Source organism: Arachis duranensis, chromosome 6 (genome assembly GCF_000817695.3).
Source record: "Arachis duranensis cultivar V14167 chromosome 6, aradu.V14167.gnm2.J7QH, whole genome shotgun sequence".
NCBI classification, from domain to species: domain Eukaryota; kingdom Viridiplantae; phylum Streptophyta; class Magnoliopsida; order Fabales; family Fabaceae; genus Arachis; species Arachis duranensis.
Genome location: NC_029777.3, coordinates 109,374,595 through 109,401,774, shown reverse-complemented (window position 1 = coordinate 109,401,774; position 27,180 = coordinate 109,374,595). Strand labels below are relative to the sequence as shown.

Here is a 27,180-nt window from a genome sequence, read left to right as displayed (position 1 = left end):
TGACCCCAAGATTTAATTTTGACCATTGATGAACTTCTAACTCAGGACAACTTCAAGTTTTCTATTTTTGCTTCTTCCCTACCTGAGATTTAGAAGCTATCTTCTTCTTGGTGGAACAAAAAATGGAAATAAGTTTTTACTAAGGTAGATTTGCTTCCTAACCGAGACCGATCATTTCCTTTTCTTGACAACAAAATCTTGAAGTCTTTTTTCAAATCTTTCTTTTTATAAAAAATATCTTTCTTAGCCTTTTTTCATAGCCTTTTCTCTGAGGCTTTATTTTTCTTCTATCTTCCTTTTTGATAATAGAAGTGATCGAAGGAGAGAGGAGAGAGAGAAAAGAAGAGCCTTTGATAAAAGCTTTCAATACAAATTAAATTGAATTGAATTGGGAGTTACAGTTGCTAAAAGAGAAATTAATTGAATTGAAATTTGAGTTCTAGTAACCAAAGAGTGATTGATCCATTTCCTTCTTTCTTCTTCTATTTTGGATCAAGAAAGATGTTGGACCAAAGGATATGTTGACTTGGGCTTTGTATTAATTTCATGGGCCAATTAATTTTACTATTTTTTTAAAATTCAGCCACTTGATACGAAATGATTTTTGCATAAGGGTTAATTTATTCAAAAGCAGATTGGGCTTGATTAGCTTTGGCCTAATAAAAAACTAATTTTCTTTCATGCACCCTAAATTAAATTCATCAAATAAATCCTGACCAAAAAAAAAAATAAAAAAAATTCATCAAATAAACAATTAGAAGTAAAAAAATAAACACTTAATAATAATTTTAATAATTTTTTAATTTATATTTTAATAATGTTTGATCACCATTTCAATTTTTTTAAAAAAATTTTTGATTATTTTTTATTAATTTTTTTTGTTACTAAATATTTATATATTTATCATTTTTGTATTTATGTTATGAATATAATTAATTAACATCATAGATTTAAAGATTTAACTTTAAAAAGCTACGATAACAATTATACACAGCATGACCAAAAAATTAAAGAGCTAAAATTATAGAAATCATAGATGATATTGATTTATTCAAATTTTTTAGTAATTTGACGTATATGCTTTGGAATTTTGAATCATCGACAAAAAATAAAAATGTAACAAAAGTCAGGACTATTTTTTTTTGTTATTTCAATTTTTAAATTGTTAAATTAATGTAGAAATTATCGAAAAATTGATTCAAGAATTTAAAGGTAATTTAAATATTTTGAACTTTAATAGAGCAGAAAATTAATTTATCGACTTCGATAAACGTCAATAGTTATTGTGTGAATGAAAAATACGGAAGATGAGTACTTGCAGTAAAAGGTACTTTGATAAGTATTTAAAAAGTATATAATAATTTTATTAATATAAAATATTAGATATAAAATAAAACTTGTAAAATTTATTATCTAATATTTTTGAGATATAGAAATAGGTGTCTTTTATAGACATAGAATTGAAAAATAGAATTGATGTTATAACTGTTGATTATTAAGTCAGAATAATAATTATTAAGATTGTCCGTTACAAAATTAAAATAAAAACAAATAAAATTAAATTATGACTCATAATGCACAATAAAAAATAAACTATAAGATAACAGATCAAAAATTAAAAAGGTGAACTAACTCAATAATTCTGATCTGGCTGCTGGTAGATTTTGCTGTAAGATAAACTATAAGACAATCAAACTTGCGTCAACATAGATGTATTTAGATTTAGTAACCCTAACAATAAATTAGTTACATTGGTGTATGTGTGTAGATGCACTATTATAGGCTTATAGCCATCATCATCCAAGTGTCATGTGACCTTTTCTTAGAACATGAAGAAATCAAATCACATAGCATCAATTTTCTAAATCTTTTACAATTATGCTACATACACAACAATAATTAATTATTAAATTAGTTATTCATATAAAATAAGTTAAAATATAAATATATATTAACAATAAATTAAATAATATATATTTATATATAAATACATAATAGATTAAATTGATTTTTAACATGCAAAAAGTATTTTTATTTTTTTTAAATAATATTTTTGCCACCTTTAAAATTTAGTAGTATTTCAGAAAACAGAAAGAGAAATATTAATAATATTATTATTACTATTGGTTTATTTGTTTGTGTTACAAGGTAGGCTTAGCTGCACTAACTGTGCAAACCTTTTAACTCTTCACATTTTATTTTATTTTCATTTTGCTTTTATTTTCTTAATTACTAAATTTAGCTTCATACTTTTTCCTCCCTGAAGCTAATTTTGAATTTTTTTTCATTGTTTGATGTATTTTCCTCCTCAGAAACTTTTCAGTGATCTTTAATATCTCTTCAACTCTCAATCATCACTTTGGTTTCTGCTTTAATCAAGGTATGTTTCTCTCTCTCTCTCTCTCCCCCTATGCATAATTTTTTTTTAATTTTTTTTTATCTTTTTTTCTATTTTCCTACATTTTTTCAACACCCCAAATTATTGTAGCTTAATATCTGGTTTATGTTCTTGGTTGTTTGCCAATTCTTCCTTGGAGATTGAATTGGTCTCCCTGTCTGCTGTATACCCTCTTTGCATGTCGATCAAGATAATGTGGCAAAATTTTAGTATTGACTTTTAATCAAGTCCTTGTATATTCATCTTTAATTTGTTATGATCATCACTTCTTTTTCTTTTCCATCTTGCAAAACCTTTGGATTATAGCAGTTATCTATATCAATTGTAGCTGGGATTGGAACATATCTTTGCCTAACTGCATGGCATTAAGATTATAGGATTAAGAAATATTTGTTATTGCCTTTGCCAACCTTCATTATAACTATATATATCACCAGAATTTTTCAACAAATCAATTGAGAATTCGCGGGCTTTTCGATTGCCAATTCGATTGCCCGGCAACCACAATGATCTTCAAATGTTAAAGGCTGAGATATTTGCCTCCACAAGGTTAGCTGCTACAGAATGCAGATGGTGTAATATATAGGTCTCAATTTTGTTCTGTTTTTTATATTGGTAATTCTATTTAGGAAGACTAGAATTCTAAATAATGTATGTCTCTGTGTGCAAAGAACAATGTGAAGGCTTAACAAATATCATGATTTTAGTGCTTTAGGGCAATTTGCATAACCCTTGATCTAATTTAACTTCCCAATAGATATGATGAATTCTAAAAGAAAAATGATATGGTTTGATTGATCTAAAAGTATTGTCTTTAGAGAACTTTTTCAATCAGGTCCCTATTTTGGGCAATAAGAAATCGTTTTTGTTCTTAATTTTGTTTTTCATTGATTGAGTTTCTTTGCATCTTGTGTTTCAGGTAGCTTTTGCAGTTCCAAGAGTTGATAAGAATGGAGGGTGTTGAGGAGAATCTACCCTCATCAGAATCCTCTTCAGAAAGTGCTAATGAGCAAAAGCAGCAAAATGTAGAAACCCCTGGTGAAACTTCACATGTAAATGAATCCACTGTTAGTGATAGTAGAGAAGAATCCGAGACTCGTTTGCCGGAGACAACAGCCGAGGAATTAACCGAATCAGCAATGCTGCCTAATGCTTCTTCTGGTAGTCCAATTATTGTTGAAGAAATTGAAAATCCTCCCACAGATGACTCGGCATCATCGCCGCTGGATGATACTAAGCTTCACACAGCAGGATCAAATGATGATCAAATTATAGAACAAGATAATTCAGGTTCTACAGAGAATGTAGATTCTGAAGAGATCCTTGAGCAGCAGAAGAATGTTGAGACTGATGATTCAAATGATGTCCAAATCACAGAACAAGATGATTCAGCTTCTACAGCGAATGCAGATTCTGAAGAGATCCTTGAGAAGCAGGAGATTGTTAATAATGATGACCAAATCATGGAACAAGAAAATTCAGCTTCTATGGAGAATGCAAATTCTGAAGAGATCCTTGAGAAGCAGGAGGATGTTAATAATGATGATCAAATCATAGAACAAGATAGTTCTGCTTCTACAGCAAATGCAGATTCTGAAGAGATCCTTGAGAAGCAGGAGAATGTTAATAATGATGATTCAAATGATCATCAAACGTTAGAACAAGATAATTCAGCTTCTACAGCGAATGCAGATTCTGAGGAGATCCTTGAGAGGCAAACGAATGTTAATGATGAAGACTCAAAAGATAATCAAATCATAGAACAAGATAATTCAGCCTCTGCAGAAAATGCAGATTCTGAACAGATCCTTGAGAAGCAGGAGAATGTTACTAATGATGATCCAAATGATGATCAAATCATAGAACAAGATAATTCAGCTTCTACGGCGATTGCAGATTCTGAAGAGATTCTTGAGAAGCAGGAGAATGTTAATGATGAAGATTCAAAAGATGATCAAATCATAGAACAAAATTCAGCTTCTACAGAAAAGACAGGTTCTGAAGAGATCCCTGAGCAGCAGAAGAATGTTAATGATGAAGATTCAAAAGATGATCAAATCATAGAACAAAATTCAGCTTCTACAGAAAATACAGGTTCTGAAGAGATCCTTGAGCAGCAGAATAATGTTAATGATGAAGATTCAAAAGATGATCAAATCATAGAGCAAGATAATTCAGCTTCTACAGAAAATCCAGGCTCTGAAGAGATCTTTGAGCAGCAGAAGAATGTTAATACCGATAATTCGAATGATGGTCAAATCATAGAACAAGAGAATTCAGCTTCTACAGAAACAGCAAATTCTGAAGAGATCCTTGAGAGGCAGAAGAATATTAACAATGATGAATCTAGTGTCACTACTATCGATGATCAAACGGAGATTCCGGCTTCTAATCCTGAAACAAAAGAGTTCCATGATGACAGTACCAAAGAAGTTATGTTATCATTGCCTCAAATCATAGTTACTGATTTTAGCAAGGAAAATTCAACACTGACGAGTTCAAATTCTTGTAATGCTATGGATACCATGAATGCTGATTCTGAACCGGAAGATTTCTATGATAGTAATCAAGGTGGTTCTGCCGTTAAAACTTCTTCCATTACGGATGCAAATGACTTGATAAAACGGTCTACATCGGCACCGGAAATAAAACTGTTGCAGATGCTGAAGGAGAATAGAAGACGAAAGATGAACTCAACGGCTCGAAAAAGGGCTGATGTTGCTCATATACCAACCGGCTCGCCTTCAAGTTCCAAGAAAAATGCTGAGAATAGAGGCTTCATCGACACGGCAGCTCCCTTCGAATCTGTAAAGGAAGCTGTTTCCAAGTTCGGAGGAATTGTGGATTGGAAGGCTCATAAGAAACAGACCGTAGAGGTATTAAAATTTAAAAAATAATTACAACACAAATAAAAAATGTTAGGTGGAAACTCATGTGCAGTCGAGTTCACGTGAAGTTGATAACTGAGAGCCATTTTATGAAAATTTAGTCAAATCAGTCAAACCATCTGAGTTTCCACCCAAATGTTATGATATATTCAGTGGATGTTAATTTTGGCACATTGTATGATGCAGAGACGAAAGGACGTAGAACAAGAACTGGAGAAAGTGCAGCAGGAGATCCCAATATACAAAAAGAAATCAGAGGCAGCAGAGAAAGCGAAACAAGAAGTACTTCAGGAGCTGGACACCACCAAGAGACTAATAGAAGAGCTGAAAGGCAAGACAGGATTCCGAACTCGCAAAGCTCAGAGTGGAAGAGATGGAGCAAGGTATCGCCGAGGACTCGAGCGTGGCGGCCAAGGCACAGCTTGAGGTCGCAAAGGCCAGGTACACTGCGGCAGTTACAGAGCTAACATCGGTTAAAGAGGAGCTGGACGCGTTGCGTAAGGAATACGCTTCCTTAGTTGTTGAAAAAGAGGAAGCTATTCAGAAATCGGAAGAAGCAATTACTTCGTCCAAACAGGTTGAGAAGACTGTGGAAGAATTAACCATTGAGTTGCTTGCTATAAAGGAATCGATGGAAGCAGCACATGCAGCGCACATGGAAGCCGAAGAACATCGGATGGAATCGGTTATGGCTAGGGATCAGGACTCTCTCAATTGGGAAAAAGATCTTAAACACTCCGAGGAAGAACTTCAAAGAATAAACCAGAAAATCTTAGCTGCTAAAGATCTTAAGTCTAAATTGGACACGGCCTCGACTTTGCTGACGGATCTGAAAGATGAAATGAATGCTTATACAGAAGCACAGTCGAGGCAAGACGGAAGTGCCGAACGTGAAGAACTGTGGCCTTTGAGGACGAAGATACACAATGAAATAAAAGAAGCCGTTGAATCTGCGAAGAAGGAACTTGCGGAAGTGAAAAGTAATATAGAAAAAGCAACTGCTGAGGTTAGTAACTTAAAGGAAGCCGCAGCGGCGTTGAAAACCGAACTTGAAGAAGAGAAATTGAACCTTGCATCGATTCGGCAAAAAGAGGAAATGGCCTCAATCACTGCGAAATCTCTAGAAGCTGAAGTAGAGAAAAGCAGAACAGAAAAGCTTCTGCTTCAGATGAAAGAAAGGGAAGCTAGAATTCCGCAGAAAGTACGAGAAGCTGCTGAAGAGGCTAAAGAAGCCAACTCACTGAGTCAAGCAGCTCGCGAAGAGCTGCAGCGAGCGAAGGAGGAGGCCGAGCAAGCGAAGGCGGCAGCGAGCGCAATGCAGAGCAGATTACTTGAAGTTCTAAAGGAGATTGAGGCTGCCAAGACTTCCGAGAGATGCGCAATGGCGGCAATCAATGCATTGAAGGAGAGTGAATTAGTTCAAAGCAGCCAAGAAGCAGATTCGTCGGCGGAGGTAGTGACGCTTTCTTTGGAGGAGTATTACTTGCTGAGCAAGCATGCACATGAGGCTGAAGAGGGAGCCAAGGCAGTGATGGCGACGGCGAATGCTGAAATTGAGGCAGCTAAGGAATCTGAAATGATAAGTTTGGAAAAGTTGAATGAAGTGACTACAGAGATTGCTGCTAGAAGAGAAACTTTAAGGGATGCAATGTGTAAAGCTGAGAAGGCTAAAGAAGGAAAGTTAGGCATGGAATACGAGTTGCGAAGATGGAGGTCGGAGCGCGACAGAGGGGAACACCAGAAAAGCATGTCCAGGGACAGTTTTGATTCAGGTTCAAGGGGTTATGACAGTGCAATTGGATCACCAGATTTAAGAAATGGAAAGAAGAAGAAGAAGTCATTTTTTCCAAGGTTTTTGATGTTCTTTGCAAGAAGAAAATCATATTCGTCACATCACTGTAGTCCCTATTGAAAACATCATTTTTATTGATATTGCATCATGATTCATGATAAATAAATTCTTAACCATCTCATGATCTTTCTTTTCTTCATTCCCTTTTGAAAAATTATAACCATATACTTCTCAACATGTTTGTTATTGCTTTGATTGGATTGCATTCTACACACCTATTCATCCTGAGGATTTGTTTTATGTGCCTTTGTCTAGAGGTTAAAGTTAAATTCGTTTAGAGGTTAAATGTGATTTTTTTTTTAAGTTTACATTAAATTTCAGAACAAATATTGACATCAATCTTCAAATTTGGATAGAGTAGTGATCATATTAGTCCTGAAACTTTAAAAAATTATCATCATTTTTTTTTGTAATATAGATTAATTCTCCCAATCTGTCTGACGGCTTAATATTTTGGAGACTCAGATGGTAATTTTTAAAATTAGAGACTAATTTAGTCATTTCAACAAAAAAATTGAAACTAATTTAGATATATATTTTAAATTTAGATATTCATTCATTTTTATTTTGTGAACATCAAGAATGGACATGTATGTCATTATTCTAGTCATCAATTTATTTTACAAGAAATGTAATAAAAATACATATGCATATATCTGTATAAAGTGCATTTCACTTTAATTCCCACACAGCATAGTCTTGTCCATTGGCAACAACTTGAGCATTTGATGGAAGAAGGTTTCCAAGATTCCCATTTGGTCCAATCTTGACAATGATTTTGTTGGCAATGTTGGCCATGTAAAGATCAGCTTGAGCTGCTAGAATGTTTATTGAGCTTGTTGCTGTGATTCCATTCCTTTTTCTTATGGCTGATAAACTCTTTATGTTATCCTTTATACCACTCTGACGTTCAAAATAGTCATGGTAGAACTGCATGTACAATATATAAAACATAGTTAAAGAAAAAACAATCCCAAGATCAGAAAGAATGCAAGTGGTGGTTTACTTACAATTGAAGGGTGACCAGGATGAGTGAGAATGTAAACATAACCCAACATAATCTTATCCTCAGGAAAAGGATATGTCTTCTGAGACCCAGTGGCATGATTATCCACCAATGTCACAGCACTTTCAGGCTTTGTTCCAATCATACCTGGTGGTTTTCCATTACCATCCTTCAACCTCCATAACTCACCTTCAACAGCAGCACCAAGAATCATCTTTGTTGTGAAGTCAAATGTAAGTACACCACTTCCAACCTCATTCACCCAATTTACCAATTTGCCCCTGTGTGCATCTTGGTTTGCAAGGGGCTTGTTGTCATTTCCCAAGGCCACTTTTTCAAATAATTCTCAAACTGAAAATTCTGGTTTTGTGTTGTCTATATAGAGTTTGGTGAATTTCGGTGCATATCCTAAAACCATGTCAAATCTCCAACCTGAGAATCCTACTTCTGTTTTGAGCCAGTTCATCCAATCTGAGAGTTCTTGTTGTACTCTTGTACTTGTGTGATCTATGTCTGGGACCTGACCCCACCCAATTCCTGTGTCAGGGTTACCTGCACCAACCGAGTAATGTTATTTGAATTTGAATATATAAAAGTTCATAAGGCTAATTGTTGTTGTTATTGAAGTAAAAGTGGTGATACACCTTAATATTGGAAATTTTGGTATTTTTTAAAATTATAGAAAGTACACAAATCAGAGGGTCCGATTTTAGTACTTCAAATTTTTTAACTTTTTTTAACACGAATCGGACGGTCCAATTTTTACTTATCTAGTTAAACGATTCCACATTTAAGAATAACATCTCAATAATCCATATTTTAAAAAAATACCACTACTACTCAAATATTAAAAATAAAAAATTTATAATTGTGAGTAACTAAAAAATGTGCAAAATCAATATAACTTAAATTTCAACTATACTTATATAATCACTATAATAATAGACACTATAAAATTTACCATATTATATTGTGTGTTAACATGTGATCAATTTATGTTAAATGAGATGTAAATTTCTATTTATTCACTATTCAATAATAAATGTACGTTATATTTTATGAAATATGATGACAATGCTACATAAATAATTATATTTTTATTTTTAGAAAATTATACCTGTACCGTGAAATTCAGGATTATCTCTGCAAATTTCGGCCACACCCCAATCTAGACGACTATCTGGGGTGCCGCCTTCGAATATACTATTTCCATTGCTGTCGAATCTCTCCGGCATACGGTGGTTGATGACGATGTCGGATACGGCCTTTACTCCACTCTGTTTGAATGCAGCAACCAGTGATTTCAACTCTTCCTTGTTCCCATATTTGGATGTGTCAAGATCATATAGCCTCTTCGGCAAGTAACCTGCAAATTCAAATTGTGTTCTATTTTTGTTACATATATAAATTCAAATCAAGCATATCATGTATATTATACAAATTTCTCGATATATATCATATTATTTTATAGTTTCAGAATTTATTGAAAACAATCTAATATTGTTTTGATAATATAAAAGAAGGTAAAAATTCACATAAAGTTGATAGTTTGGAGTCGTTAGATGATTTGATTAATTTGGCTAAATTTTCATCTAGCGACTCTCAGTTATCAATTTCACGTGAGGTCGACTGCGCCTGAATTTTTACCGTACAAAAAATTCCGAATTAAAGTTTGACGTTTTTTATTTTTTAATAACCATTACTCTCAAATTACCTAAAAAATGTTATATATGTGCACACCAAAAATATTTACCATGTAGTTGTGTATATTAGTAAATTTTGTATTCTAACGTATATTCTATATGAAAAATTAATTTAATGGCTAATTTTTTGTTTATATAAATAAAATAACCTATATAACTAGCTAAAAAAATATATTATATCAAAATAATTAACAACTTAATAATCATTATATTGTGAAAGAGATAATAATCAATTGGAATTAAACTGAGGTTATCGACAAGTTGATGAATGTTGAATTAAAATTTTTAGAAATTATTACTAGAATGTTCATGAATGATAAAGTTACTTATTCAAGTTAACAACCAATGGTAAAAAAATAAAAGTTTAATAAAAAATAAATAAGAGTTGATCAAGTTATTAGAATATCATAGAAGTTTTATATATTATGTTTGACAAATTAAATTTAAAAATTATAAATTTAAGAATAAAAATACAAGCATTAAAAAATTAGAAGATATATTTAATTTTATAGTCAAAATTATTGACTTGAATAAAAAGACTTTGTACATAGTCAAATTAAGTTAGAATATAATAATTAAATACAAATTTAAAAGTATAAAAATATATAAAATACAATTAAATATCTTAGACTCAGTATATTATTATACTGATTTAGAGAAAATTATATTAAGATTATATTGTATTATTAATGAAATATTTACGTAAATGAGCGACGCTATGGCTAATTAAGTTGTGGCGATATTTATTCTGACATGAACTCTCAATACTATTTCTTTAATTTTATTTACAAATGTATAAATAAGGAGTTGAGTCAAGACTCAAGACCCTACCCCACGACTTACAAAGTTGCAGTTCTGATTAATTTCAACCGCGTTAGGCAGGGCAGCAATTTATTAAAGTGTCCATTATATAATATTAATATCTTCTTTTACTTATTAGTAAATGTGTATAACAATATTATAAAAAAAGTGGGATTAGTTTGTATTGGATGATATATAGTTATGATTTATGGTGTATGAATACTGACACGGACACGAAATACGACATAATACGAGACACGCTGATATGCGATTTTCAAAATCTTACATGATACGGGAACAAGCATACATATAAAATATAAAGTATTTTTTAGATAAATTGTAATGATATTTTGATATTTTATTAATATTAAAATAAAAATTAAAATTTTTAATTATTTTAATATTTTTTTAATTATATCAAGTATTTAAAATATTTTTTTGTTTTAATAAATAATAATATATATTATATCTAAATTTATTTTAAGAATATATATTAAGAATAAAATTGGACACGCTGACACGTAATGCTATTTAGGTGTGTCCGAAAAATATTTTTTTATCTTTTATTATGACACGGTTGGAAACAGCAGACACGCGTGTCAGACGAGTGTCAGTAAATGTCATGTCCAAAATATATCCGACACGCAAACACAATAATTCAGTGAAGTGTCCGTAATTTATAGGTTACGATGCCAACACCCATATAACTTCATTTCTACAAATAGTGAGCATCAATATCATTTTTTATTATAAAGTTTCATCCTGAATATATTAGGGAAAAAGAAAAACTATGTTGAAGAAATCATAAAGAATTTATAATATATACCTTGAGAGCCGTTAATATCAGCATTAGAGGGAGGAGGAAGCCAAACATATTCAGCACCAGAAGCTGCAATCTCACCCACTAATGGCTTCAAATGATTCCACCATCCTCCTTCTTGCTCACTTGATGCCCACACAAACCCCTATAACGATAAATCCACAAAACTATCAATTATTTCTTCTTAAACTAATTAATGATATTAATGTTTTTATCTACTAAAATAATAATAGATAACGACAGTTTTTATTTAGTTTAACAACAGTTTCAAAACGTCGCTAAATAATTAAATGAGTTAGATGCATGCTATAATATATAGGTGACTTCTATGGTGACTTTTCTCTTACGGTGACTATGATGACTAAGGTGACTAGTTAAATTAGATCAACCAATATAATGTTGACATGTGGCATGTTTAGTACAAATAGAAAGCTTTGACATAATTGACCATAATAAATTGGCTAATAAAAGAAAGTAAAAAAAGGTAAAATTTTTGGATATTAGTTAAGAATAATAAACAATTAACTAAATCATCCGAGAAAAATGTAATAAATTAAAAAATACAAAAAATAAAAAGATTGGTTCAAAAGGTTCCACAACTTCCAAAAATCATCAAAGGTAGGCGCGGCTGAAAGCCTTCCATATTTCTCCACTGCCAAAGTCACGGTTTCCTCAACTTGTTTCTCGTCTCTAATAAGCCAATGGAACTTGCAATCTAGCAACTGAATTCTTTTTGAACATCCGCTGCATCTACAAATGCACTGTTTTCCACAAATACCCTCACTACTTTTATTTTTTGTCATGGCCTTCATGAAGACATGCCCAAATAAAAATTTGGACCTAAAGAGAACACGCCCCTTCTTCCTTATCAATCCGCCGAAGACGCTGATGAGCTGCCACGGTTCTTTTGGACACTTCTAACCGCTACTTCTTCCAGTGGATCCAAATCCCAAGATACGGTGCTTTGAGTTTCAGTAAAAGAGCATATGCATTCATTTCCTGCTGGTACAGTGCTCCACCATGGTGATGCTTCTTATCCAGTGGAACATCAAGACTTTTATTTAAAAAAGAAACAAAAATTATTTTTGGAATGCAAAATTATATAAATACCTTCCCAGCAAATTTCTGAAGTTACTGTGTTTATCTTTATTCTTTAATTGCATATTCCTGAGTGACGTCGTTTCGCTCATTCTTAGAGAGTCTTTTGGGTCAGATGTTATGATATTATTGGTGGGTCAAAGCATAGCCACCGTTAGTCACCAGTATCCAGATACCAGAGAACTCACCTAATATATATTATCCAAAACTTTAAGATAACAGTTCTATTTAAGTATATATGTACTATTAATTAATTCGACTTAAAAAAGAAAAGGAAATTTTATTATTCATTTAATTTAAATTTAACTAATGTAATACTTCTTCACAAATAACATTTAAAATTTCAACAAAGTATATTGGCGACAGATATATACCTGAAATAGTATGGTAGAGGTGGAGAAAGAAGGGAGAAGAGAAATGCAAAGGCATAGGAAGCATAGTGAAAACAAGAGTAGTGACGACTTCATTTTTTTTTTCTTTCTATTTTTGTGTGTGGCAATAAATAACAGGGTGTTTATGTAGCCTTATATAGGCATCATTGATGAGAATAAGGTGCAATGAATTTTCAAAGAAACGCAAATGTGTCCTATGTCTCGTACGTTATACGTTAGGCACAAGTCTAGAAAAATGTCCCAAAGTTTTGTCAAAATTTAACGACTTGAAAGTTTGACAAGTAATTAGCTAGTAGATAAGTAGAAGCCTCTACTCTCTAATTTTGGCCTCAATTCAAACAATGTTGCTGCTGATTATTAAATATTAATAAAGCTAAGAGGATAGCACACGTATTTGTAAAAGATAGGGACACCGTACCACAATTCAACATATATATGCAACGTAGTATATATCTCTATTTCGAACGGATTATTAAATTGATATAGTTAGAAATTCAAAAATTAAAAGTTCAAGGTTTAATTAAAGTAAGTAATTATTTAAATCAGTTTTTGACTTTTGAGAATATTAAAAATAGATATTTTAGTCTTTAAAAAAAAAATTAATACATACATCAATTTTTAACATTTATTTTTAATAACTAAATTAGTCTTTAGTCTAATTTTCAGCATGATTTATCAACAAAAGCTACTTACTTTACATATTAACTTGCATATATAATAGTTAAGTGTCCCACGTATATGAAAATGACAAAATAGTCCTTGAATATTCGTAAACAGTGATGTCATTTTGGTGTCCTCCCTCAAATATCGGATTGCAAATTCTTTATTTCTTGAAACTGTGTCTGTTTGTAAATCCTAGTTCATCATAAGCTTCATTATAAATTTGAGTTCAGCTGCAATGACAACAAGCAAAAAAAGCTCTTCTTCATAAAATCGCTGATAGAAAGAAAATATATGAAAGTATTTGCCAATTTTTTTTTTTTACATACATACAATAATTTAATAAAAAAAATGTTCGATAAATATAAAAGAATCAATGATAAAAAAATGTCATTTTTTTGTTCTTTTGTCATGTTAAAAGTTGTAATAATAACTCAAAAATAAATATTAAAATATTGTTATTGTGTGATTGAATATACAGTATGAATTATCTATTTATAATTAAATTAAAAATATATTTTAATCTTAATGACTAAATTAATATAATATGTATGTGGTGGCCTCTTCTTGGTCTCCTGCATATTCGGCCACAAAGTCGGTAAGGTATTGGACTTTGATAGCTATCAGAGTTTCGTATTTCAAGTCGAATTCAAATAACTTTATAGCTCATTTAACCATTCTGTCCGCAACATCCGTTTTCTGAAGGATTTGCTTCATGGGCTGGTTTGTCCGAACTCTCATAGTATGAGTTTGAAAATAAGGCCGAAGCCTTCTAGATGCTACAACTAAGGCGTATGCGAACTTCTCAAATTTTTTATTCCTTAGTTCAGGGTCTTGTAGCACCTTACTTGTGAAGTAGACAAGATACTGTCCGTCCTCATCTTCCCGTATTAGTGCTGATGCCACGGCCTTCTCAGCGACAGCTATATATAACACGAGTTTTTCCCCTGCTTTTGGCCAGGTAAGAATGGGAGGTTGGCTCAGAAACCTTTTGAACTCCTGAAAAGCTTCTTCACATTTAGAAGTCCATTCGAACTGGCATCCTTTTCTTAGTAGGACAAAAAGTGGTAAGGATCTTAATGTCGATCTTGCCAAGAACTTGGATAGGGCTGCAAGTTGACAATTCAGCTGCTGCACTTCCTTTAAACAGGTCAGGCTCTTCATTTCTACGACTACTCTACACTTATCAGGGTTAGCTTCAATCCCCTTTGTGTTAGCATGAAACCTAGAAATTTTCTAGCCTCTACTGCAAAGGTGCACTTATCGGGATTTAATCTCATCCCATGCAATCTTATGGTGTTGAAGACTTGCGAGAGATCGTTCAAGAGGCTAGCATCATCCTTGGTTTTCACCAGCATGTCATCTACATATACCTCCATTAATTCTCCCAGATGAGGTGCAAACACCTTATTCATCAGCCTTTGATATGTGGCCCCTGCATTTTTTAATCCAAATGGCATGACTATGTAGCAGTAATTCGCTCTAGGCGTGATGAATGATGCCTTCTCTTGGTTCGACTTGTACATCGAGATTTGATTATATCCCGAGTAAGCATCCAGGAATGACATGTATTGATATCCCGAGTTGGAATCTACTAGGGTATCAATATCAGGTAGATGGTATGGGTCTTTTGAACACGCCTTGTTAAGGTCGGTGTAGTCAACATACATCCACCATTTGCCATTCTGTTTCTTGATCAACACCACATTTGCTAGCCAGACCCGATACTTGACTTCTCTGATAAAGCTTGCCTCTAGCAAGGCTTGCACTTGCTCTTCGACCACTTGAACTCGTTTAGGTCCTAGCTTCCGTCTTCTTTGTCGAACAGGTCGAGATCCTGGGTGGACAGCCAACCTATGTGACATGAGTTCGGGGTCTATCCCAAGCATGTCGGAAGCTTTCCAGGAGAAGTGATCAGAATTTTCTTGTAAGAGTTGCACCAATTTCTACTTCAGATCTTTTGTTAAATTGGCTCATATGTTGGTGTTCTTCTCGATCTCTTGCCCGATCTGTATCTCTTCAGTCTTTTTTTTGGGCTATGGTCGTAGTTCTTCCTTAACTCGGATCCCTCCGAGCTCAATGGTATTGACTTCTTTGCCTTTACCTTTTAGGTTTAGGCTTTCATTGTAACACTTTTTCGTCAGCTTCTGATCTCCTCTGATGGTAGTAATTCCTTTCGGCATTGGAAACTTCATGCAAATATAGGGGTAGAAACCATTGCTTCAAGCTGATTTAGGGTTGTTCTGCCTATCAGGGCATTGTAGGCAGAAGCTACATCGACGACAATGAAGTCGATGCTTAAGGTCTTGGATTTCATCCCGTGACTTAATGGAAGTGTCCCCTAGTCCGAAGAGAGTATCAGGATATGCTCTCAACTCCTTTTCGTCCAATCCCAATTTATCAAATGCTGATTTGAATAAGATGTCAGCCGAGCTCCCTTGATCTACCAGGGTTCTATGTAAATGAGCGTTGACGAGAATCATAGTGATTACTACCGGGTCGTAGTGCCCAGACACAATACCTTGCCCGTCCTCCTTGGTGAAAAAGATAGTTGGGAGGTCGGACCCTTCATTTTCAGCTTGGTAGATTTTCTTCAAATGCCTTTTTCGAGATGATTTGGTCAATCCTCCTCCCGTAAATCCTCCCGATATCATATGGATATGTCGCTCTGGGGTCTGCGGGGGCGGGCTTCTTTGTTCGTGACCTTCTTCATCTCTTTTTCTTTTTCCATGATTGTCCGACCTTTCCATGAGATATCTGTCTATCCGATCTTCCCTAGCCATCTTTTCTATCATATTTTTTAGGTCATAGCAATCATTAGTGGAATGTCCATACAGCTTGTGATATTCACAGTATTCATTACGGCTCCTCCCCTTTGTTCTTGATGGGTCGTGAGGAGGAAGCTTTTCAGTGTGACAAATTTTCCTGTATACGTCGATTAGGAAAACTCGTAGACGAGTGTAAGACTGATATCTTCTAGGCCTTTCAGATCCGACTTCTTCCTATTTCTTGGGTTCCCTCTTCTTTTCTTTTGATTGGTGGGGGTGCCCTAGCCGCCAGCTCGATTCTCGTAACCTGGCGTTTTCCTCCATATTGATGTACTTCTCAGCTCGTTCTTGTACATCACTCAAGGAAGTCAGGTGTCTCTTTGAGATGGACTGGGAGAAGGGTCTTTCTCGAAGTCCATTAACGAGACCCATTATCACTGCTTCAGTAGGCAAGTCTTGAATTTCCAAGCACGCCTTGTTGAATCTTTCCATGTATTCTCTTAGGAGTTCTCCAACCTCCTGTTTCATTCATAGTAGGCTAGGTGCATGCTTGACTTTGTCCTCTGGATTGAGAAGCGCGTGAGGAACTTACGTGAGAGGTCGTCAAAGCTGGTGATCGACCTGGGGGGAAGGCTATCAAACCACTTCATGGCCGCCTTTGTCAATGTCGTCGGAAAGGCCTTGCAGCGAGTAGCGTCCAATGCGTTGGCTAAGTTCATCCGACTTTTAAAGTTACTGAGGTGATGCTTTGGGTCAGTCGTCCCGTCATACAGATCCATGTTAGGGCTCTTAAATTTTCTGGAAACTTTAGTCCTTATGATATCCTCAATAAATGGGTCTTCTTCTCTTAATGGGGTGTCTTCTGGATATTTGCGGGAATCCTTATTTCGGATGTTGGATTCCAGCTTTTCTTCAAGCTCTCTTCATCACTCAATCTCTCTCCTTTGGCTTAGCTCTGCTTCACGCTGTCGTTCCAGCTCTTGTTCTAGTTGCTCGAGTCGACCTTGGTGGCCATGTAATAGTCCCATTAGGTCGGTAGAGTGAGATTGCCCATCTTTTTTGGGCTGATGAACCTCGGAGGAGATTCTTTTCGGTCCTTGGGTATTCGGGGGGCCTTCACCGTGTAGTCCTTCCGTTCCTTGTAGAGATATTATCTTTTGGTCGTTGTTGACCGCGTCCTGATGCTCTGGATCAGACTCAAATGCAGTGTGTCCGTCTTCATGTTGGTCGTCCGCCATCGTGCGGTGATCTTCCAGGTCCATGGCAACGGCGCCAATGTTCAGGGGTTTACCTAGAACCGAATGATTGGGCTTGAATGGAAGGCCTAAGCGTTGGAGGGAGGAGGTCTCCGACTTGTCCTATGTCTGGGAGCCGCCGTCTGAGTTGTGCATTTGAAAAAATGAGGGGTGGTAACTGCAAAAACACTCCGATGCCTAAGTTAGCAAGGGGATAAGCAGGTTTTAGAGTATTGGACTTAAGTTTACCTGAGTGTGTCAGTGCATTTATAAGGAAGGAACCAATAATCACCGCTGAAATAGTTCCACTTCTGATGCTGGATAATCGTTCTTTTACCTTCGGGTTAGTTGAGATATCTCTTCTAGAAGAGTGTGAGAGATTCTGAGATGCAGTTACTCACTTAGATGAGTGCTAACTGTATATTGGTGTTGGTTCCGACCTCCTTGTAGAGGTTGGATGAACGGCGAGGCCTAATCTCCTGGATTGGGTCTTTTAACCTGATTAGTTTTAATATATAAATAATATTTGTATATTTAAATATATAATTATGAGTAACAAAAGAAAAGTGTAAAACGAATATAACTTAAATTTTAACTATACTTGTATTAGTGCCACTATAGTTAGTAGTTACTATGATCATAGACACCATAAACTTTACGACATTATATATTATGTGATCGATTTATGTTAAGTGATGAGATGTAAATTTCTATTTAACTATTCACCTTTTAATAATAGATATATGTTATATTATATTTTACTCGAAATACAATAATAACATACATGAATAATTATATTTTTTATTCTTAGAAAATTGTACCTGTGTTATGAAATTCAGAATCATCTCTACAAATTTCGACTACACTACAGTCTAAACGACTATCTGGGGTGTCGCCTTTAAATATGTTATTTTCATTACTGTCGAATCTCTTCGGCATACTGTGGTTGATGACGATGTCGGATACGACCTTTACTCCACTCTGTTTGAATGACTTCCACTCTTTTCTTGTTCCCATATTTGGATGTGTCAAGATCATATAGCCTCTTCGACAAGTAACCTGCAAATTCAAATTGTGTTCTATTTTCGTTACATATATAAATTCAAATCAAGCATATCATGTATATCATACAAATTTCTCGATGTATATCATATTATTTTATAGTTTCAGAATTTATTGAAAAAAATTAATATTGTTTTGATAATATGAAAGAAACAAAAAATTTCCAATCAAACATTTACGTTTTTTCTTTTTAACCATTACTCTCAACTATACCTTTATATTAGTAAAAAAAATGTTATATATGTGTACACCAAAAATATTTACTATGTAATATTTTATAAATACATATATTGTTGAATTTTTTTAACGTATATTTTATATTCTAACATGTATTTTATACAAATAATTAATTTAATGATTAATTTTTGTGTGTATATAAGTAAAATAGCCTATATAACAGCTAGAAAAATATATTATATCAAAATAATTATCAACTTAATAATAATTATATTGTGAAAGAGATAATGAATTGTTGAAAATTAAACTAAGCTTATCGATTATAATAACTAAGTTGATGAATGTTGAATTAAAATTTTTAATTAGAAATTATTAGAGTGTTCATAAATGATAAAGTTATTACTTATTCAAGTTAAAAACAAATGATAAAAGATGAAAGTTTCATAAAAAATAAATAAAGAGTTGATCAAGTTATTAGAATATCATAGAAGTTGTATTATGTTTGACCAGTCAAATTTAAAAATTGAAAATTTAGAAATAAATAAAAAAATAAAAAAAATTAGAGATATATCTTATAGTCAAAATTAATGACTTGAATAAAAATATCTTGTACATAGACCATAGTCAAATTGAGTTACCATATATGTTTGTTGTAATTAAGGTTACTCTGTCGGAGCTACTAAATTTCATTGATGGATTGTGGTAAAGTTGAGGAGAAGAAAGAATAGTGATATGCACAACAAATCACAAAGAACGTCTTGACCCTGCATTGTTGAGACCTGGTAGAATGGACTTGCACATTCACATGTCATATTGCTCTTTCACTGTTTTCAAGACACTGGCTTCTAACTACCTAAGAATTCAGAACCATCATCATCCTATGTTTGATGACATACAAGGTTTGATGGACAAGGTTAATGCAACACCTGGTGAGGTTGCAGGAGAGTTGATGAAGAGTGACAATGTAGACATTGCACTCAAAGGTCCTCATCAACTTCCTCCAAAGCAAGCACAATACTTCCAAGTAATTATAGTTATTAAACTCAAACCAGTGATTACCTCAGGAAAGTTAACATGTTATTGATAAAGCAAAACAATGGCTATAGCATGACCTCTTTAGCATGAATTTCTCTCTCTCTCACACACAATTTTATTAGACACAGTATTAAGTTTGCTTAATTTGACTTCTCTAAAATGAGATTTGTAAAGTAAAAATGTGATTTATTATCTTTAAGCAGTTGTTTAGGCGCCGTTATCTTGGTAAAAAAAGATCTTTTCAATAAAAAAAATCTTTTCAATAAAAAAAAATCTTTTTTATTTTTTAGTGTATTTAACAAATTTTTAGTAGTAAAAGTAAAAACATTAGAAAAATTAAAAAAAAAACATCTTTTTGAAAAACTGTAATTTACATCTTCGCTTAAAAGATCTTTTTTCTTAAAAAAAAGATGTTTTTCATGTAATAAATAAACAAAAAAATATTTTTATATTATTATACCCAAACATAATTGATAAATAAAAAGATATTTTTGCATGTCAAACATAAAATTACTTTTATTTTTTCATAAAATCTTTAAAAAAAATAACTCGAAAAAGATATTTTCTTAGAAATTCACCCAAACAAGTCCTAAATTATTTTTAAAACACTCAAATAAAAGTTTATAATCTAAGAGTAGTTATTTTTCTCTATAAATCTATTTACTTCAAAAAAGATAAATTCAATTTTGCTTACAAAAATATAAAGAGCAATGCTAGGGGCTAGCAATATTTGTGATTGGTAGCCATCAACTAACCATCAATGATGATTTGATGGTGTAAGATTGATGTGAGATTTCATGCAATGGCTCACCTTTTTCTACTGATTACATGCTGGTCAAAATGTAATAAAATTGCTGACCCCTAGACTTTTCCAAATATAAAAATTGACTAGAATTTAAGGTCATGAACACGTCTTACTTAATCATTAAATATTAAAAATTTGTGTATCAAAAAAACACTTTATATTTAATTATGCTACACATTAAAAAAAAGAAGAGTTCTATGTGATTTCTGTTCTTGCAATTTTCACCAACTCTGATCTTTTTCAAGAAACACAAAATTCACAAATTGATTTAAAAGTTTTTGATCAAATATACGCATCCATGGCTATCGCCTTGCCAAGGACGCCTTAAAGGATGCTTTTTATTGGAACTATGAACTGAGGCGTGAGTCTAAGCAGGCATCTGGCACGATTGACTTGTCCGGACAATACTTAGCTGTTATAGAAAATGAGATTCGCAATGAGTTTCCCCACTTGACCAGGAAGTTTCGTCGTCCCCAATATGATGTGCCTGTATGTATAATCATCTAGCTTTTCAGTTGATCTTTCTTAATACAATTGATTGATGTCAATCTTGATTTGTTAAATTGTTTGATTGAGATGATACAGGGTTCAGCTTGTATGTCGACAGATGGGCCTTTAGCTAATTATGATCCGAGTGATGTCACTGAACAATTTCTTTTAGGGTATTGTAAGGCTCACTCCCTGCTTCATTCTTTGTCTCGTTCTCTGCCTCATGGGGTATGGGAAGCACAATGCTTGGACCTTCTCTCTGAGTTTAGTCCTGTCAAGATTAAGAATGGACATCTTGTGGCCAATGCAATCTTAGAGGCACCAAATTTGGCATTGGAGAACATGAGCTTGCAGAAGACGACATAACAGTAACATTACCGTAGAGAAAAGCTTTAGGAATTATCTTATTTTCTTTTTTAAATTAGATGTTGGAACTTTGTTGGTTGAAATATTATCCTCGTGATTTTGTTGGTTGGTTTATGAATATATTCCTTCTTATTCAACCCCAATTTGTAGTGATTTGTATGCCTGTGATCTGTTCTCGTACCTATTGCTAGTTATCGTTGCATATTGGTAAATTGAACTTATTCAGTGTTTCCAATTTCCATCAATGCCTAATAATTAAGCAAATAATATTGTTTCATTTAGAATCATTCTTATTTTTTAGTGAATCAATCCTTAGAATGTAAATTGATCAATAGAATGAAAATAAAGAAATACTAACCTATACAACTAAACTAACCTATCCAACAAGAAGAGCATTCTCTTTCTCTATTACTTTCAGAACTCAGCGATCTCTGGAGTAGTTACAACATCCCCAAAGGGAATGCCGTTTCCAATGCCCTGACAAGTCATTTATAATGATGAAATCTATGTTTTATTCTCAATTCATCAATATGGATGTTAGGAACAACACCATGAGACTCAAATCCCCAGAAATGGCGAAGCCGGCCTGAACTTCATCGGCAATACAAAGCCCTCCGGCTTTCTTAACCATACTGTAAGCAGCAGGCAATTCCATAATTAGTGAAAATGAGATATGTTCTTATCACATGCTCCTAATACTATAGTTACAATGCTACTTTTGTTTGTGTTCCTTCAATCATGTTTGATTTCATTTTCATTTATTGTTATTATTTTTAGTCTATGAATTTCACATTCAATGACATGTTTTACAAACAATTGGTTTGATTAATTTTTCTGATGATAAACTCATGAATACTCTCGACCTAGCTCTATGGTTATTATAACAGTAATATTTGATGTCTTATACCTAAGAAAGGCTTTCTTGAAGATATAATCAATAGGCTTGATGATTATTGATGAATAATCATCCCTATGCAAAAGTAATGAAGGTGAGTTGTATTTCCTTCATCATACATGTTTTTTGTTACTCTTTATTGCCTGTTCTGTGAAGGAATTCTATCATAACAGCATCGCCAGTAGGTAAAAAAGGTAACTTGTTCGTATCCTTGACTATCTAGTAATTTCTTGATGTTGACTCACTATGTAGTACGTCCTCTGCTGTGGATTGTGAGGGTCAGATATTAGAACTGGAAAGTATCTTGGATTCTCGGGTATTAGTGAAGAGTGCACATGACTAAGTATCTTGAAGACTTGTGGTCCAAGGTATTTTTGGTTCAAGTTACACGTATATATTGAAGTTATTCTCTTTGGAGTTTGGACAGTCTGGTGCATTGTTATCGGAATTGCATAAGGGGATGTCAAAAATCCAGAGGGTTCTCTTGGTCGTGCTGCTGCCCTCCAGTCTGCACTTATAAAGGAGCGTAGAGAAGTACGAGAACAGCAGCAGCGCACCATGCTTGATTCTATTCCAAAGGATCTCAATCGTCCTTGGGAAGACCCTATGCCAGAGTCTGGTGAAAGGCATCTTGCTCAGGAGCTTACGGGTGTTGGTTTGTCAGCCTATGATATGCCAGAATGGAAGAAGGATGCTTATGGGAAGACCATTACTTTTGGGCAAAGGTCAAAGCTTTCTATTCAAGAACAGAGGCAGAGTCTCCCAATTTACAAGTTAAAAAAAAGAATTGATTCAGGCTGTCCATGATAATCAGGTGTTGGTGGTAATTGGTGAAACAGGTTCAGGCAAAACTACTCAGATCACACAGTATCTTGCTGAAGCAGGTTACACCACAAGAGGTAAAATTGGATGCACTCAACCTCGTAGGGTGGCTGCAACTTCAGTTGCAAAGAGAGTGGCAGAAGAGTTTGGATGTCGATTGGGAGAGGAAGTTGGTTATGCCATTAGGTTTGAATATTCTACGGGACCAGATACTGTAATCAAGTACATGACCGAAGGTATGCTTCTTAGGGAAATACTGGCTGATGAGAATCTGTCACAGTATTCTGTCATAATGCTTGATGAAGCCCATGAAAGGACCATTAATACTGATGTTCTTTTTGGACTGCTTAAGCAGCTAGTTCAGCGTAGACCTGAGTTGCGATTGATTGTCACATCTGCCACTCTGGATGCAGAGAAGTTCTCAGGATATTTCTTTAACTGTAACATATTTACTATACCTGGGAGAACTTTCCCTGTGGAGATTCTTTATAGTAAGCAGCCAGAAAGTGATTACTTACATGCAGCTTTAATCACTGTCCTACAGATCCACTTGACAGAACCTGAAGGAGCCATTCTTCTCTTCTTGACTGGCTAAGAGGAGATTGATTTTGCTTGTCAATCTCTCTATGAAAGAATGAAGGGATTAGGTAAGAATGTTCCAGAACTGATAATATTACCTGTTTATAGTGCCCTTCAGCCAAACAAGGACTTGATGGAAAAGGAAAGTGGTTGTGGCAACTAACATTGCTGAGGCTTCTTTGACTCTTGATGGGATATTTTACGTTATTGATCCTGGGTTTGCAAAGCAAAATGTTTATAACCCAAAACAAGGACTTGATTCATTGGTGATAACTCCGATATCACAAGCTTCAGCCAAACAAAGAGCTGGACGTGCAGGGCGCAAATGCTATCGCCTATATACCGAGAGCGCATATAGGAATGAGATGCCTCCCACTACGATTCCTGAGATTCAAAGGATAAATCTTGCAATGACTACTCTCAACATGAAAGCTATGGGAATAAATGATCTTCTGTCCTTTGATTATGGATCCACCATCATCCCAAGCTATTATTTCAGCAATGGAACAGCTCTATAGTCTTGGAGCATTGGATGAAGAGGGCCTTTTAACCAAATTGGGGAGGAAAATGGCAGAATTTCCCTTGGATCCGCCATTGTCTAACATGTTACTTGCCAGTGTGGACCTTGGATGTAGTGATGAGATATTGACGATAATTTCCATGATTCAGACTGGCAATATTTTTTACAGGCCTAGGGAAAAGCATGCCCAAGCAGATCAGAAGAGGGCAAAGTTTTTCCAGCCTGAAGGTGACCATCTCACACTGCTTGCTGTTTATGAGGCTTGGAAAGCCAAGAAATTTTCGGGACCATGGTGTTTTGAGAACTTTGTTCAATCTCAATCATTGAGGAGAGCACAGGATGTCAGGAAACAGCTTCTCATCATGGATAAGTAAGATATCTATTTACTGCTACTAAATATTTTAGCTGCTTTGTTTACTTGTTTGCTTGTTTGTTTGTTTTCTTAATTGTAATTTTGTAGGAAGGCTCTCAATGTTTCTGCAGATATACTGTTTTGTATTTTAGTGAAATGTTTTAGAATTGGGCTTCTTGGTAATATATTCTGCTGTGAATTGTAGAATAAATCTTGTCATTGGTCCTCTGCATATAATTTGCTGGCCAGATTGAATTAGGTTCTGAAATCTGAATCATCATCTCTGATATGCAAGTATAAATTGGATGTTGCAAGTGTTGGAAAATTTTTTACCAAGATCAGAAAGGCGATCACAGCAGGATTCTTTTTCCATGCAGCAAGGACGGATCCCCAGGAAGGCTACAGAACCCTTGTTGAGAACCAGCCTGTGGCTGTATATATCCATCCAAGTTCAGCTTTGTTCCAGAGACAACCTGGTTGGGTCATCTACCATGAACTTGTTATGACTACTAAGGAATATATGCGTGAGGTCATAGTGATAGATCCTAAATGGCTTGTTGAATTGGCCCCAAGATTCTTCAAAGTATCAGATCCTACAAAGATGAGCAAGCCAAAGCGTCAAGAGCGGATTGAACCACTTTATGACAGATATCATGAGCTCATGAGCCAAATTCATGGTGCTTGATATTCAATCCATCTTCTTCCTCTTGATGCAATGTATTGCTTAGTGTTTACACTACATTATATGATGATGCAGGTGTAAATTTTGACCCTTAATTTGTATTAACTGTAAATGATGTACATAGGCAGATTTACTAAGTTGTAAATTTTATGGGTTCCTAAATCAAAGTCTAAGTTGTAAATTATGTTTGGGTGAATGAGCATGATAATTGGTTGTGGGTATGGCGTCTGCATATTCCTGAGAAGTATAAGTTCTTGATTTGGCTCAGTCTCCATAATGCTATTCCTACAGCAGAGTTTCGTTTGGGTCGTGGTTTAGCTTTATCTAGCACCTGTCATCAGTGTCAGAATGGTTCTGAATCCATTCTTCATTGTCTTCGGGAGTGCCCTAGTGCCAAGGAGGTCTGGACCCTTTTAGGCTTGTATTCAGATAACTCGAATTTACATGATTGGCTCTACAGAGGTGCAAGGAGTGGAGATGCTTTTCTTTTCTTTTCGACTATCTGGTGGATTTGGAGAAGCAGAAAATCATGACTTATTTAATATAGATGATTCATGGAGTGCTAGTAAAGTGGTGAGTTTGATTCGTAGTTCAGTAAGGGAGTTTCACACTATTTTTGCTATGCATCAATCTCTGTCTCCTCCTTCACTTTGTTTGCATTGGGTTCCACCTCCAGTTCATTCTGTTAAATTGAATTGTGATGCTAGTTGGTTTGCTCCTTCTGGCTATGCTGGTTTTGGTTGTATTATTCGCAATCCTGATGGATGTTGGTTGAAAGGTTGCACTGGAAAAGTCGAAGTGTGCAGTGTTCTTTTTGCTTAATTGTATGCAATTTGGAGAGGTTTACTTCTTGCTTGGGAGAGTGGATTTCGTGAGGTTATTTGTGAAACAGACTGTTTAGAAGCTCTTTTCTTGGTAAACCAAAGAATGCTTAGTAAGGATATTCCGGAATGGGATTTGGCAAAGCATATTCAGGAGGTTATGAATTGGAATTGGAGAGTCTCTATTCTTTTAATTCAGAGGACTGCAAATAGTGTTGCAGATTGTATGGCTAAAGCAGCTGCTTCTGTCGCGGACATTCACTCGAATTGGAGCCAACCATGGAGTGAGCTTCAACATCTAATAGATTTAGATATGACCCTAGCCAATTAATTTGGTTTTATCTCTTTTTTCTTTCTTTTCTATTTAGTCACCAAAAAAAAAAATGACTCGCATATCTAAATTAATGAGCCTCATATAGAAAGACCAATTAAGCATGGAAGAGAATTAGAGAAACCGAAATGAATAATAAGCACAAGTAGTGTATCAATCATCAACGACAAAAAACATGTAATTATTGATCATGAAAGTAATCATGATACATTTATCACTATATGTTGATATTAATGAACTAAATTTGGTCATGACGTTGATGTGTATATGAATAGTGATGGGTGGGATCTGACTCTTGTGATCGAATCTAGAATAAAAAATTGGAGAGAAACTAAGATTTGAAACATGGATGCATATGACAAGACATGGAACATTTTATTTACAATAAAATGAAAAAAATTCTTAGTTCAAGGGTGTGTATGCTACTTGTTACGTTTAGTGCTTTAGTGCTTAACAAATTATACAACATGTTCTATAATTTTGCTACTTACTTTTGGCGTTGGATATCAAATAAAAAAAATAATAAGAAGGAAAAGAAAAATAAAAACAATTTTTAAAAAAATAGAAAAAAAATTGAGAAATATATAATTAAAATAATACTAAAAAGATAAACTAAGAAGTAT

The 27,180-nt window shown here is 34.2% G+C and overlaps 1 protein-coding gene and 2 pseudogenes across 1 annotated transcript; 2 read left to right on the top strand and 1 right to left on the bottom strand.

The window, feature by feature from the left end:
• The first annotated feature begins 2,270 nt into the window (after positions 1-2,270).
• LOC107495748 (protein WEAK CHLOROPLAST MOVEMENT UNDER BLUE LIGHT 1) lies at positions 2,271-7,263 on the top strand. Its single transcript, XM_052263434.1, is given in 4 exon segments — positions 2,271-2,380; positions 3,318-5,274; positions 5,473-5,615; positions 5,617-7,263. Coding segments are annotated over 3 exon segments (3,651 nt in total). The 5' UTR covers positions 2,271-2,380; positions 3,318-3,348; the 3' UTR covers positions 7,199-7,263.
• A 547-nt stretch (positions 7,264-7,810) lies between these two features.
• On the bottom strand, positions 7,811-13,034 carry LOC107495672 (alpha-amylase-like; annotated as a pseudogene).
• Positions 13,035-22,543: 9,509 nt separating this feature from the next.
• On the top strand, positions 22,544-25,056 carry LOC110272470 (probable pre-mRNA-splicing factor ATP-dependent RNA helicase DEAH5; annotated as a pseudogene).
• Positions 25,057-27,180: the final 2,124 nt, after the last annotated feature.